Source organism: Hippoglossus stenolepis, chromosome 6, assembly GCF_022539355.2.
Source record: "Hippoglossus stenolepis isolate QCI-W04-F060 chromosome 6, HSTE1.2, whole genome shotgun sequence".
Classification (NCBI taxonomy): domain Eukaryota; kingdom Metazoa; phylum Chordata; class Actinopteri; order Pleuronectiformes; family Pleuronectidae; genus Hippoglossus; species Hippoglossus stenolepis.
Window position 1 is genome coordinate 16,900,862 of NC_061488.1, and position 16,076 is coordinate 16,916,937.

At 41.0% G+C, this 16,076-nt stretch overlaps 1 protein-coding gene across 3 annotated transcripts in view; it reads left to right on the forward strand.

Moving 5' to 3' along the window:
- Positions 1-14,779, forward strand: part of tp73 (tumor protein p73) — a 26,996-nt gene extending 12,217 nt beyond the window's left edge. For 2 of the 3 annotated variants that reach the window (XM_035158670.2, XM_035158673.2), the window contains 10 exons: positions 8,097-8,283; positions 8,465-8,580; positions 8,935-9,044; positions 9,263-9,405; positions 9,509-9,597; positions 9,756-9,883; positions 10,312-10,466; positions 10,657-10,789; positions 12,378-12,471; positions 12,775-14,779. In XM_035158670.2, the coding sequence (XP_035014561.1) occupies positions 8,097-8,283; positions 8,465-8,580; positions 8,935-9,044; positions 9,263-9,405; positions 9,509-9,597; positions 9,756-9,883; positions 10,312-10,466; positions 10,657-10,789; positions 12,378-12,471; positions 12,775-13,179 (1,560 nt within the window). In that variant the 3' untranslated portion in view covers positions 13,180-14,779. The remainder of the gene's footprint in view (positions 1-8,096; positions 8,284-8,464; positions 8,581-8,934; positions 9,045-9,262; positions 9,406-9,508; positions 9,598-9,755; positions 9,884-10,311; positions 10,467-10,656; positions 10,790-12,377; positions 12,472-12,774) is intronic. The other variant, XM_035158671.1, reaches the window with a different exon arrangement.
- Positions 14,780-16,076: the final 1,297 nt, after the last annotated feature.

Consider the following 16,076-nt stretch of genomic DNA (forward strand, 5'->3'; position numbering starts at 1 on the left):
ACGTAAACATCTACACATAGACACAACACTTTCACATGTGCACACAGTCCTCCAAGCCACCACGTGTGCTGGTGTGTCACGTGCAAGAGAAAGTTGTGCATCATTCAGTAATTCATCATGTCCTCCACTCACCTCTTGGAATAAAACCTAATGCAACAGGAAAAGTTTGGTATGTGGCCGAGACACCTTTTGTCCAGTGTCCAGTGTCTTTTGAGGCAATTCAATCAATCTATTAAAAGAAAACAATGTTTATTCACAAAATATGTCAAAGTTTAGGAATGGTTCAATCACTATTGGTGTAATAATAATACAGTAATATTTCAACTATTCAGAAAGGCTGTTACAGTAATAATGTGTTAAGTGTTAATCCATTCTTGACACTGTTGGTGTTGCCTGTTGATTCATAGTAGATATTTACTATTTGTTTTGAACTTTTGGGATATTATTTTAACTAACAAAGATGAACATTAGTTTTTTGTTAGTTTTGTAACTGGGACAATATATCACTTTTTCATATATTGTATATATAATGCAATTTACGGGTTAGAACAAAATACCAGCAGTCCCAGTTGAACACAACTCAGAGGTACCTTAACTCAGACTTAAACCAAATCTAATGAATACAACACAGACAACTGCCGTGTGATGTGATGGTGCTGAGAGACAGGTGAAATGGGAGCTGCGTAATTCGTCATGACCCAATGAGGGGTCTACTGCTGGAAAGGTGTCACCTCCGACTGTCACACAGTTGACCTCCCTGAAACAAGAGTAACGAGAGACAAACTGCACTTCCTTCACTCTGTGTGTGTGTGTGTGTCTGCGAGCCTTAAGGCCTGTGAGTGTCTCGGCGTGATAGAGTGAGGTTTTCCTCCGTGGCTGTGTTTGCTGGGAGTAACCATGCATGGTGCGGGCTGTTTAACTCAGCCCTCAGTGATGTAAGAAGATCCCCCTCTGGACATTAGAGTGGTGGTCTTTGACCTGCTGCTTTTCTTCTCCGTCTCTTTCTTCCTCCGATCTTAACACGCACTCATGGCTGTCACCTCTGGCGCCTAGCGTTTCTCCCGGTCCTCTCTTAAAATACGTCTGACATCTCTTTTCTCTCTCGTCCATTCTATTACTCAGGTCTTTCTCACGGCCAAAGTGCTTTCATAGAATCCAAGAAAAACATGGACCATGATATTAGTTTTTGTCATTTAAGTTTAACCTTGTTTCATCCCAGAAAATGTATCAAATCAGCGATAATCCCTGATCATCTCAAAATATCTTTTTACCTTTAACTGAAGGGCAACTGCCAACAGATGATTTAATGTTTCTACTGACTTTACCAACCTGCGGCCCGATCTTGCCTTATGTGACAAACAAAATAAACTCCTCTCATCCTTGGTTGCGTGGATAATAGCTTGAAAATGATCCCAATTGAATCAACAAAGAAGAAAGCATTGATTGTACCTGCCTGAATGACTCAAATCATGGCTTTGTTTGTGTGTGTGTGTGTGTGTGTTACCGGCAGAAACAAAAGATGTTTTGTGACTGGCACACGACTTACGATACAGATGATGAGGCAGCAGAAACAGGACTGTGTGGAAGCCTGTGATTATTCAGATGCCTCTGCTGCAGTTAAACAGGAGGGATTAGAGTGAGAGAGAGAAAAAAGGGTGATTGCTCACAGCTTTTATGGAATTTACTGTAATGCTTTGTTTTTCATCTTTCACGCCTGATTATATGATTGTATAAGAAGATGTACTTAAAGATTATTATAGAGTAACAACAAAGCATTTCATGTGTGAAATGATGCAGTATGACAGTGTTTAATCCTGTGGGATACTTCTTGATGCCGCTGAAGTTTTGCTTAAAATGCAGGCAGGACAATGTTTTGTTCTGAATAAAAATGACAGCATGCAGTAGTTTTACATTTTTTACAGGTATAAAAACACAAGTGTACATAAACATGTGCCAGGCTACATTTGAGCTCAGTGGGAAAATATGTTTAAAGGATCAGATCAAGGACAAGTCAAGTCTCTCAAGTGTTAGTTTTGAAAAGAAAAGAGATTATGGTCAAGCCTCTTGGAATGGAAGGGGATTCCCCCAAAAATAACACTGTGGATGAGGATTTTATGTGTGTGTGTGTGTGTGTGTGTGTGTGTGTAATGTGTATGCACATGTGGGTCTGTGTGTTTGTGCAAAATTCTGTAGAAAGTCCTGGTTTGAACATGCTCAAAGAAAAGGATGACGATAGCTGGACCAGACGGAATCACCTTGTTTGAATAAAGTTTAACAGTCTGGGTTTCCTGCAGATTTTTAAGGCCTCAGGCAGTGGGGAATGCCGAACGTCATAGAAGCATATTGACTGTAATCAGTTACCTGGTTCCCATCCTCCTGGTAAGAGTGGGTGGCATTTGGAGATTACAAGAAAGGTTAGATTTGTGGTTGTACACAGCTGAGTACCAAGGGAAAGACGAGAAGAGAAGAGACGAGACGAGAGGAGAGGAGAAGAGAGGAGAGGAGAAGAGAAGAGAAGACACAATGCTTTTTTTCAACTATCATAATGTTTCCACATGCTGCAAATCCAACCAAGCCCATGTTAAGCTCGCCTGGTAATCCTCCAGTCCCCCTCTTGTCTCGTCAAGACACCGTGCATTAGTGATAATAGCTCTGAAACTCTGCCGCTATCTTGCCCCTAGAAGATGATTCCTTGGCGTGGATGCCGGCAAGCGTCACTGCGGCTGGAAATGAGATGTAACACCTCTGCCTTGTCAAATAATAAGACTTCTTTCCATACACTCAGTCTTCAGTTTATGTGAATGTGTGCGTGTTCGTGTGTGTGTGTGTGCGTACAGTATGTTTGGGGGATGATGGGGGTACACAGGCTCGAACATGCACTGCGCGGCGGCTTGTCAGAAGCTGCTTTTCCCAGCTATTAGCTTCTCTCCGTTAGGACACAGGTCCCAACAAGCCCAACACAATGCGTCCTTCCCCTCCTCTCCCCATGCATCATCCGCGGCCACATCACCACTGGCCTTCCTGTCCTGCCGACCACCGGATCTGGGAAAACACACTGGATAAAGATGGTGTCTTTCACACATACTCAGATGCCAGCCAAGTACATGATCTTGTGTGTGTGAATCTGTAAATGAGAGGTGCTTTTTATAGTCACCCGGTAGATGTATTCGAGAAAATAGAGGCTCCAGGATTGATATCTTAACTAATATCGTCCCTGTGAACATTATCCAGTATCTTCAGTGGAAATCTGGACTGCAGTATGTCATCAATCATGGAAAACGAATATGTTTAACACTGCTCTATTCTGCTGTGTGTCCCTTAACACTCTGTGTAATACTGTGTATATGCCATGCTGTCATAAATACAGAACTTTTACAATCCATACTTCACCAGTGCTGAGCAGTAATACAGTCAATATGAAGCCATTCAACTCACTCTATTACTTCTTACATTGTGTAATCTGTCAGTTGGCTGAATAGGTTAAAATCATTATTTTCATATCCTAATAGACTCAAGGAAATTCTATTCTATTCTATTCTATCTAAACAATAATGCTTTACAAGGGTGAAAAAAGAGAGGAACATTTGCAGTGAATTTCTAACAAGAAAGAATGATTCTTAAAAAAAGTCAGTCTGTTAAGGTCATTACCTCTTTTTCCCCAGAGACAAACAGCAATTACAGTGTGTGTGTGTGTGTGTGTGTGTGTGTGTGTGTGTGTGTGTGTGTGTGTGTGTGTGTGTGTGTGTGTGTGTGTGTGTGTGTGTGTGTGTGTGTGTGTGTGTGTGTGTGTGTGTGCGTGTGCGTGTGCGTGTGCGCGTGCGCGTGAGTGTGTGTGTGTGTGTGTGAGCGCGTGCATAAATGTATTCGATATTTGGCCAGTTAAGTGAATTTGCAGCGGGCAAGTTGTTGCTTGTGTATATGGATGACGGTCTGGCAATCATCACCCTGTCTCCAGCAGCCTGTCAGGACCTGCCTCTGCTGGTCCAAAGTGTAGAGGCAGGGATGGATGGATGGATGGATGGATGGATGGAAAGAGTGATGGATGGATGGAGTGATGGATGATTTGACTGTAAATCCAAACATACATGTCATGGTCACATTAAACCATTTTGGGATGATAAGCTGGATGTTTAGGAGGCTGGCACATTTGATTAAATGTTACATGAGCTTCTGACATATCCACATATCTAATTTTTGAAATTGCATCGCAATTTAAGTCGTAAAACTAAACAAACTCCCCAGTGACGTCCAGTCCAGCATGAACATTTTGTGAAAGGAAATGCACATATCAGCGTGGATGAGGTTTGGGAAAACTTAAACATAAATTGCAAAGAGAATTTTTTTTGTCAATGTTGTTGTTACCCTCAACGAGGACAGTGTCTACATCAACTAAAATCAACAGATTGAATAGATTTCATAACATCCGGTTGAACCTTCTGCAATTGACATCTTTCCTTTTTTTGAACATTTACAAATTCTCTATCTAATAATCTGATCCCCTATTTAACCAAATTGGTTTCCTCCCTCAATTGTTAATTTTATTTTCGTACCCATTTTAACAGTTTTTCCACCTCAAACCATTAATCTTCAGTCAGTAGTTCTTTGTTCTCACTCTCAGTCACTCTTTGTCCTTCCGCTCCATCCTTTCATCCCTCCCTGTGTCCTGAAACGAAGCCCAGCTTATTCATCACTTGTCTGAATATTATGCATCTCTTGTCTGAACAGGATGATACACATCAGATAGTGTAGTTCCTTCATTAATGCTTCGCTTCTGTCGATGACACAAGGAGCTGACCTCACAGACTAATCTGTGATGCATGTGTGTGTGCGGGCCTATTCCCTGTCAGTGCAAGTGCACACTAGTTGATGTGCTGGACGAGTTGAGACGTCTCCCATGGCATCTGCACGAAAAGTAATTTATGACTTTTTCATGCACTCTGAGATTTTAAAAACCCATATCGTCGAGCCACTTATTCCTACTGTCTCCACAATGTCTCAAGAACCAATGGTCACTTTTAATACTCGGCCATCAGGACTTCAGAAAATACATGGAATTGCAAAATTGACCAAAGTGTACAATAAAAACCATGTAGAGAGGCAAATGAATAAAACTAGAATGGTACTGAGTAGAGTTTACAGACCTCCACCAAGGCCAAACACATTTAAATCCACTGGATCCAGATTTTTATTTGGATCTGCACCAAATTGCACACTCATTACGATCAGTCCTCTCAACACACCAGGTTGCTTCATCAAGATCCATTCATTATTCTCTTGGAAATCAAGGAAACAAAAGACAAAAAAAACAAAAAAACTCCCTATCTCACAATGTAAAAAAAATGGATTTTCTTGGATCCGCCCCCTGATCCAGAGCCGCACTAAAATTGAATGGGTTCTCTTCTGACCCATACTGCATCCTTCTACGAAGGTTTGAGGTAATCCGTCCATTAGTTTTTGAATAGTCTTGCCTACAAAAAACACCAACGAAAAAACAAATGGACAGAGATGAAAACACTGCCTCCTTTTAAGGCAATAAGATAAATAGCTTAGAAAATTTATAAAAACAGCTAAAAACTCAAAAGGCCTGTGAAAACGTGGATCATCCATTTACAATTAAATATGTCAATGGAAGAGGAACCGTTTCATCAAACAGAAAGCCACGAAACCACCAGCATGACCAAATATCAAACTTTCTCTGACGCTGCCTGCTAATTTGTCAATAATTTAATTTTTAATTATGAAAGCAGTCAAAAGTCTGCTGTGCTCATGCTGGAAGATAAATCAATGGATGTGTTTGTTTTTTTTTAGATGTGAGTGGTTGTTGCTACAGGAAAAGTCCCCAGCTTTGTAAATAAGAACTCTGTCTGGCTTTTGTTTCTCAGAAAAAATATTTATTCATGGTATGGATGGTCTGTTCAGACTTGTCAGGGAAAGTTAGGTGGGAAAAGGTAATGTTGTGCACAGGTATTTCCATTGCCCTCAAGGGAGTGCCCATGGCTAAGGGTGTGTGTGTGTGTGTGTGTGTGTGTGTGTGTGTGTGTGTGTGTGTGTGTGTGTGTGTGTGTGTGTGTGTGTGTGTGTGTGTGTGTGTGTGTGTGTGTGTGTGTGTGTGTGTGTGTGTGTGTGTGTGTGTGTGTGTGTGTGTGTGTGTGTGTGTGTGTGTGTGGTTGTGAGGGGCTTAGTAACGGTGTCACAACAAGGAATCCAAGCAGTTGCTGGCGTAGGAATGACTCTATGCCAGTCGTCATCAGGCCAGATGCTGTCTGGAGGGAGAGTCAAACCAGAGTTGGAATGATAAGAACAAATTATAAAAAGTTTTAAATGAAAGTGAAGTCCAAATGAAAAAGTGATCCATTTGAGTTGGGTGAAGATAGGTTTTCTAGCTCAAGTGGATACTACACTTCACGCAATGCAGCAGAAATCTTTATGAAAATGTTTTGTTAGACCCAAAATGTCTATTTGTAATACAGCCTTTTTGTTAAAAAACGGAAATAACCTTGAAAATATCATCAGGTGTTAGTTTTGAAATGTCCTTCAGGTCCATTGAAGACTTTATACAAACCCCTACAAACACACTCATCCGTTGAAGTGTGTAAAAATATTCACCATTTACCACATGGTTAAAGTCAACCAGATAAAAACTTTAAAATGATAATTGAGGGTTCTGGTAGGAGGTTTGAGATGCAGACCATTAATGTGGTCGTGATTTACAGCTCCAGCTTTTCTCAATAGCTCTCATGTTGTTGTGTGCTTTCTCTCACCTATCACATTTAAAAAATAATAATAAAAATGACACTAAAGTTTTTTCCAAGGTGACGTGGCAGATATTGAGCTGCATATACTCTATTTCTGCCACATGATTCACTGTTTCATCTGAAATCAAGCTCACCGTTGCAAGCCCACACAGGACAACTGTCGTCTTCTTTCTTTCCTGGAAGGTCCCAACTTCCGCGGGGAAGATTTTTGAGATTTTGTGATTATGTCGGGGCATGTTAAGGCTCTTCCATCCTTTGTCCCGGCGTCTTTGTGATGCGTCTGAACAGGCATTCACACGCATACATACAAGTACACACTTGCATGTGTAAATGCTCATAAACAAAGAGTCATTGAAAACTTAGCTAACACAGCTCAGCACAATCTCATTGAACTGAATTGATTGAATGCAGTAAAATACATCCAACGTTTTTTTCACCTTTTCCCCATCTGGTATTGACACACACACAGACACACACACACACACACAACCCCCTAACCCTAACCCACACACCATTTTTTGACTCTGTCCTTTTATGCCTTTCCTCTACCATCTGCATTATCTCACATTACCACCCACAGACCCACTCTGCTGGATAATAATCATTTATTCATTCTAATAACCCAGTATTTACTTTTAACACCGACTCAAATTTACTGCTGACTGTTTTACACAGTTCCCTTTACTTACGCTCCCTTTCCTGACACCATGTGTTCTCCTCTCCAGTCATAACATTATACCATAATTACAGTGTCCTATTTGGGCCCCCGCAATTTTGTCATAAAATTATATTTTGATTAATTTTGATTTGTCCACTTGAATCCCTTTTTTCTCTGCTGCACTAATAGATAATGTAATGGCTCAAATCACTTTTTCTTCTCATTAAGATACAGCAGCATCTCTTACAACATTATTTTACCCTGATGTCTATGGTGGTAAATCCTTTGAGATAAATCTTCCTATCTTTTATCTCATTATTCATATCAATGTTTTGAGGGAACAACTCTTAATGTGTCTGTCTTTATTGTCATAAGTTTAATTTTCTGTAGGTTATTCGAAAAACATAAGGGAGTGAACTGATGACTAATGGATCTGATTCTTCACTCTGGAAATGAGCATCTGTAGAATTCAAGAAAGAGAAAGAAACCTGGTTATGCACATTTTAACACAGCAACTGCATTTTGTTGTTTGGCTAAAGTCTTGGTTCACTTGTGCTGATGTTCTGAGAATATGTTAGAGAGATGCCTCTTTCATTTTCACTTTTTCCCATATGCACACCGTCATAGTCACAGATCACTGACTTGAGTCTCTCTGGCCCTGTGTCTGTTCCTCTCCCATCCAGTACTCGCCCCTGCTGAAGAAGCTCTACTGTCAGATTGCTAAGACCTGTCCGATCCAGATCAAACTGTCCGCCTCTCCTCCACATGGCAGCATCCTCAGAGCCATGCCCGTTTACAAGAAGGCGGAGCACGTCACGGAGGTGGTCAAGCGCTGCCCCAATCATGAACTGGGACGAGATTTCAATGACGGTAAATCACACAGTTGGAGATAAGACACATTAATCACAACTTTGTCATTTAGGCCTTAAGCACAAACATTTTGTGCATTAACATATTTAAAAACAAGACTGCGTGGTGAATGAAGGGTGCGATGCTCTGAGTTAGATCAGCCAACTGCATCCTCACCTTTCTTCCATCATTCTTCCCACAGGTCAAGCAGCCCCAGCCAGTCACCTGATCCGGGTGGAGGGGAACAACCTCTCTCAGTATGTGGACGATCCTGTCACTGGCCGACAGAGCGTCTTCGTGCCCTATGAGTCTCCTCAGGTTGGTGGCTCGTTATCATAGAGACACACATTACATTGTAGTGATGAAGTGATTTCCGGTTGATTTCCATGATCAAACCTATGTTTGTCAAGTTAATTACAAATGAATGGTCAGTTCCAGTTAAATAAGGATGAAGGTCATCAAATAATCACAATAGTGAGAAACCATCATGGGAAGCATCAATTGTCTTGCCTCACATCAAAGTGCAGTACAGCACTGCCCCCTGGTGGTGGATTGGTCAGACTTACAGAGAAAATGGGAGGTTGGCTTGTCTGCAGATGGTGCATAATGAGAGATATTGTTTGATTCATGAAAAACCTTAAATCCCTAATCATTGATTGCTGTTTGTTGCAGGTGGGGACTGAGTTTACCACCATCCTGTATAACTTCATGTGCAACAGCAGCTGTGTGGGCGGCATGAACAGGAGACCCATCCTCATCATCATCACTTTGGAGACCAGGGAGTAAGTCAGCTATACATAGGTCAAACACATGGCTAACCCTAACCTTCACACTTAACCTTCACACCTTATCTAAACCTCATGGGGACCTGCTTTTTGTCCGTATCAGGAAGACAAGTCCCCATAATGTGACCGTGTGAACAGATTTCGGTCATAGTGAATGTAGAAGCTACCGAGTGTTTCATCTTACAGTAACAAGCATATTTTTCTTTTAACTCCAGTGGTCAAGTCTTGGGCAGGAGGTCGTTCGAAGGTCGGATATGTGCGTGTCCTGGCAGAGACCGCAAAGCCGATGAGGACCACTTCAGGGAACAACAGGCCCTTAATGAGAGTGTGGCCAAAAATGGCAGTGCCAGTAAGCGCAGTGAGTCGAAAATTCTGAGACGTTCACGAAATGTGAATGTCTAAGGATGAGATTGTGAAGCATGTTAGAGAAACCTGCTGAAGTATGATTCTGTCGTCTACAGACTTCAAACAGAGTCCGCCGAATATCCCGAGTCCAAATATTAACATGAGGAAGAGACGACACGGAGAAGAAGAGATTTACTACATTCCTGTAAGTCATTTACACACTTTTTCATAAAAATTTAAACAAATAATAGTTCTTTTACATCTAATGTTTGAGGTTTCAACCCCTTAACTCAACTATGAACCATGGTTCTAAAGATGTGCTCAAACGGCTGTTGATTGCGTTTGGTGTCGTGTTGGCCGCAGGTTCGTGGCAGAGAGAACTTCGAGCTGCTGATGAAGATTAAAGACAGTCTGGAGCTGGTGGAGTTGGTGCCGCAGCCACTGGTGGACTCCTATAGACAACAAACACAGCAGCAACTGCTGCAGAGACCGTGAGTCACTCACACACACATGCACAAGCACACGGAGGCTCTGGACCCTGTTCAGACCCGATATTAACATCCACTCTGATCCAATCACAAGTGGGCAGCTCTAAGTACAGGTGTGATGCACCTAAGATGCATTGAGGACACATTTGAGATTGGGTCTCTCAGGTATGAACAGGGCTAAAGAGAAACACAAAAACATGCTGCCAGTACGTTTGCAAATACACCAAACATATAAAATTACTCTCACTTTGCCATACACACAAATATATCCACACCCAGACACACTTCTTTATGAGTCATTTTCCAGATGAAGTTGAAGTTACAAACTCGGAGTAGAATGAAATAACCTTCACAAGAAGCTGAATAAATAGTCCTTCACACATATCCCACGTATCTCACTGAACTCTGCCTCTTTGTCCTCGTTTCTCTAGGAGTCATATATCATCCCCCTCCTCTTACTCTCCAATGTCCAACATGAACAAGCTTCATGCCCACGGAGGCCTGAGCAAACAGCCCTCAGTCAACCAGCTGGTGGGGCAGCAGCCCCAGCAACACCCCACTGCCCCCACCTCCATAGCTCATATGGGTGAGTTTATACCGCGTGTGTGTGATTCAAATCAAATCACATGTGGCATGTTTCAAACCAGTATGTTGATAAAGGTTTCAGAACAGAAAAAATTAATACAAATAATTGTATGCGATTGTAGTATGTAGTACATTATGGTACAGGTCATCTGCTGCTGATTATGTATTGACTGCCCCTTCCTCTGTCCCAGGTTCAAACATGCTCAACAGCCACCACATGCAGGCCAACGGTGATATGAACGGTGGCCACAGCAGTCAGACTCTAATGTCTGCCTCCCACTGCAGCCCGCCCCCTCCGTATAACCCTGACCCCAGCCTCGTCAGGTACCTCACCCTCCAATGACACCTCTACTCTCTTCTCCTGTAAAAGGCCAGCAGACAATCACATGCACTTGTTGGTTTCAAATCATAGACTGTATATAAAGGTGGACGGCATGTCGGCTCCCAAACGTGAAGCCAAACCATCGTTAATCGCCCTCTGATGGCTGGCTGCAGCATAGCTCATAAACCCGGCCCACTCCACTCCATGTTAGTGGATGGGACATTGACCAAACTAAAAAGAACACATCAAATAGATTTTTTTTGTCAAAGAGTTTGTCAAAAGCGCAAGATGGCAGCCCCTGTATGTGTGATATTTTAGTCTAATTTTTATACAACCCTGTCATCATGTCATGTCATCCATCTTTTGAAGGTTCTATGGATTAAATACGAACAAGTGGCACGTTGATGCTTGATCATCTGGCCAAACTTTGTTTTTTCTTTTTTTGGGAGGGGGGGTCCTTTTTGCAGTGAAATGTGTAAAGATGGATCTGTGTAATACAGACAGTTTGATTTGATCATGACTGCTTTGCAAAGACTCGCAATTACATCACAAATCTCCCAGCAACCATGGCTGGTGCCACAATGAAAGCCCAAAGAGGAATTGGCTCCATGCAATTGATAAATAAACTATTTATGAAACAGCCTAAAAAGAACTTTAAGTGGAAAGGTTGTGTTATAGCAACAGGTTAATTAATGTTTGAGTAAAGATAAGGAAAAATAAATAAAACATTGTGCTGTGTCCTGTTACCAGTGTAAGATAAAATTGTCTATGTCTTTGTCGACTGTCTACAAGCAACTAGTGTTCTTACCTTAATTCGCTGCAACTAGTTGCATGAGCTAAGTGTCTGAATCAGATGTTGGGGTTTGTTATGAAGCCCAAACTGTGCGTCATACACATACATCTAAAAACATTCACACAGTCACTATGTATACAGCCTACATATACCTTTGCAATGCACTACAGTGGATTTTCTTCAAAAGAATCTCTCGTTGTTTACGTTCTGTTTAATTTAAAACTGTTTACTTTCTTATTTTTCTAAGAGAATGTGTCAATGCAGTTGTTGGGCTGACACAAATTTAACTTTTTTTTTGATACGTCAGACTTTGTCCAGCTTTTCATTTTCTAGATCATGTTTATTTTGAATTGTACAGTATAGCGTCTTTTTCGATTACATTGTATGTTACCAAAACTTTAACATTTTATGTATTTATAATAAAGGTTCTTCACCAAAGCAATTATGGCCTTATGAATCATTAATATAAATGCATGTTTATGGTTCTACCACAATTGCATCTATCAGGATGTATGGTTTCTGTGGACTTGAGGCTCAATATAAGCCCTAAATCTTTCACTCGGTTTTAAAATAAACTAATATTATAGTGAGATGATGATGTGATACAACAGAACTGAAAGGCTTTTCTATTCATACTCATTGCCCCTGAAAATACAGTTGGGATATGCTTTGTTGTACTCAAGCACAGCTGCACTTATCGTCTGTGTCAAATAGATTTTTACATTTCAGTCCTACTTAAAGCTTTGTAGCTGTGGTCTGATGACAGTCTAAGCAGCCCTGCTTTTCTCCCCATACAGTTTCCTGACCAGTCTGGGCTGTCAGAACTTCATCGAGTACTTCACCTCCCAAGGCTTCCAGTCGATCTACCATCTTCAGAATCTCACCATGGAGGTAACTGCTCTGTTTGTTTACTCACTACCTCACAGTGACAACAGTCATTATAATATCAAATGCTATGTCATAGCAAAGAGAGAGAGGAAACAATAGTGAACGTGAAAATTTTGGAAACCCACTTGAAAAAGGAATACTTTGGCTTAATCTTATTAAAGGTGTCCTGTGGAGTATTTGACCACAAATAGTGTCTATCTGCAAATACACAAGGATGCACCGACACTCTTATCATAATCTGTCTTCTTTTCTTAGTCTTCTACTTCATACTCACACTTCTCCAATGTCTGTTTGTGCCTCTGTCAGGATTTAGGTGCGCTGAAGATACCCGAGCAGTCCCGCCTCGTCATCTGGAGAGGTCTGCAGGACATGAAACATGGCGCTCCCATCCAGCTGCCCGCCTCTAACCATCACCATGACTACCAAGGACAGCAGCAGCTTCTTCGCTCCAGTAGCAACATGGCCGCCTCTGCGATGGCTGCCATCGGCGCTGCAGGTGGGGAACTGCAACGCCAGCGCGTCATGGAGGCCGTGCACTTTCGCGTCCGCCACACCATCACCATCCCCAACAGGTCAGGTGTCGTTGGGACGTCAGGTATGGCAGCAGCTGGTGATGAGTGGGCTGACTTTGGTTTCGACATGCCCGACTGCAGAATGTCACGTAACAAACACTCCATCAAGGAGGAGTTCATGGAAAGTGACGTTCACTGAGGCTGAAAAGAATCTCGGGACTGTTTTGACAGCGTTATTGTCACAATCAGCCTAATTACAGAGTACTAAAATGTGGATCGGGTCTTTAAATGTGCAGTTAGGTGTTTCCGTCAGTGATCTTGCAGAGAATCAAGTTTTGTTTAGAATGTTTTTCAGTGTATTAATGCACTTTCCTGTGCTGTCCTTATTTTGTGCATGAACACTTGCTCCATCCAGGACTTTGAACATGAGATACCACAAAAGACGTCTCAAGTTCTCCCGGCGTACACCACTGCGACAATACAACTGTCAAGGCAATGCCAATGGAAGAACACATTGTTTGAACTGCAAGTTTTCTGACTCTAATGATCGCAGGTTACTGAGGAATATCAAATATTCTGGGAGGCGGGATGTTGTTTGGTCTCACAGTGCAATAATATATTCAACATTTTTTCTAACAGTACAGACATTTATGGTGAACATCAACTGTAGCATTGAATAGTTTTAATTTGTATCTTTTTCTTTTATCATAAAACTAGTTCTCAGCTGCCTTATTTATTGCTCTTTCAGTTTTACTTCACTTGTGCAAATGTATATACTGTAACTTGTAAATGTTTTAGACTAGCTGGGTTGAAAAATGGGTATTTAGAATCAAAATGAAAACTTGTGTTTCCTGTTTGAACCAAATGTACAGAGGTGATTGGTAAATCAGTTATGGGATCACCTAGTAGTGTATATTTTAATGGAAAAGATAACTTGATGACTTCTAGTTCAGTATGCCCTTATCATTTCAATGTTCAAATTTATTAAATGGGATTTGGTATGAATAGCGTGTATTCAAGGGAAGTCCCATCCAAGTCAACAAGTAAAATCAAAAGTAAAACATTGCATCCATTACTTTTTTACTGTGGGAGGTGTTGTATTTATACTAGTATGGAAACACACTACAAAACAGCTGAGAGGCAAAATATCAAAAACAGTATTATATCTTAATAGCAGGGATTCAATCAGAGTGGTGAAAAATACATTAAGAATGGCATCCCCGTTTAAGACACTAGACAAGACAGTAGCATGTTTCTACTTTTTGGTGAATTTTGAATAAAACCTTGCAGGGCAGGGTCCTCATACTAGCTGTGTGTTTCTTCATAGCACTTGGTGTGGATATTTAATCATTAACAACATTCCAATTTCAATCCATTTCCATCAACATGATTGATCATGGTGCAATTTTAGTATGGTGTCAAATTTGTTTCTAGTAAGTAGCTGACTTTGTACCATGACAATAATCTCTACCTGAGATGCAGTCATTTTTCCATGGCCCTCATACGTTCACACTTCCACCGGCTAACACCAACTGGTCAAAGACAGAGCACTTTAATGCTTTAGGTAAAATGATTTAGGATTATTTGTGCTTATGATCAGTATTATGCATTGTCATAGTGTAAATAGAAATAGTGCTTTGTTTTGATATTCCTGGTAAGTTTTTTTTATAAATATATATAGATTATTATTAAGATGTTTGTAACTATTGCTGTTCATCAATGTCTATTAGTTTCTGAGGTTGTAAAGTTCAGTGTTTTTTTTTCTTAAAACCGTGGATATTAAAATATTTGGCGTCTTTTAATGTCTCTCTTTATTGAAATCGAAATATGTTCAAGACTAATCACTGCTCGGAGTTTTTTCTTATTGATATTTATGTTAGTTGTCACACACGTGGGATTAATGCCTGCAGCATTTGATAAAGACATGCATTTGAATTAAGATAGATATGATAGCTTGATGTTTAGTGCGATTTGCACAGGTACAAGACAGTACAGGTATATTGGAATTCTTATGGATGGCACACAGAGCCAAATTAGCTATTAGGTAAAAGAGCAACACAAAACTATTAATAAATGCACAAAATATGAAAATATCAGGTAAAAAAAATAACCTATGCAGTTCTGAGTTATTGCATATAAGCACAATGACTTCACTGAAATATTGAACCAAAGACACTGAATTATTGCATCAAAGGATAAAAGGGTTGGTAGTTGGAATTGGTGAGGACGTGTATGTGTAGTAACTCCAAGCTGGAGTTGTGGGTGTGTCTTGTGTCTAGGTCAGGGGTCGGCAACCTTTTTGACAATAAGTGCCAATGTGAAATTGTCTTGTTAATTAGTGTGCCATATCAACATTTCTATATATTAAGTTTTATTATTGAACCACATTCATGTTTCCAACAGACATGTCATTTTATTCCATCCATATTGGCTATATAGAGAACAACACTTTAAAGAAACATGTTTATCTCATTATGATTGCAATAATACGTTTGTCATTAACCCCACCATCCACACTCATATTCAGAATTGTGAAAGCTTGCTTCAGTCGCATGGTTTTGGCGGTGGCAAAGGCTTTGAGAGAGTTGGCTTCCCATACCGGGACACTGCACGTTTGACTGATTCTCCCTTGTCTGCCTGATCCTTGAAACGTCTTTCGTGCTTTGTCTCAAAGTGGCGCTTAACACTGGACGTTCGGCACACAACATTTTCAAAACATAACGTGCACACAGCACGGTCCTTATGAAAAACAAAGCCATAGTCTTCTGCGCATGCGGGTTGAAATGCCCGTGTCTTTGTTTTTTTTTAGCCAGCGGGCATGAAATCACCAATACACCCGAACGGCTTCACGGAGATTCATGTGGGGAAATGCGAGCAGCGCCGGCTGGGAGGCTTCTTCTTATTATTATTTAATGGCGATTGGCATCCAGCCTATGGCGCATTACTGGCACCTAGTGGCTGGGAGGTGTTAACATCAATGAAGCTAAATAATACAGGCTGCGTGACGGCAAAACCTTTGAACATTTCTTTAATAAGAAATCGCCCGTGTGCCAATGATGGCCCGCGTGCCTTAGGTTGCTGACCCCTGGTCTAGCA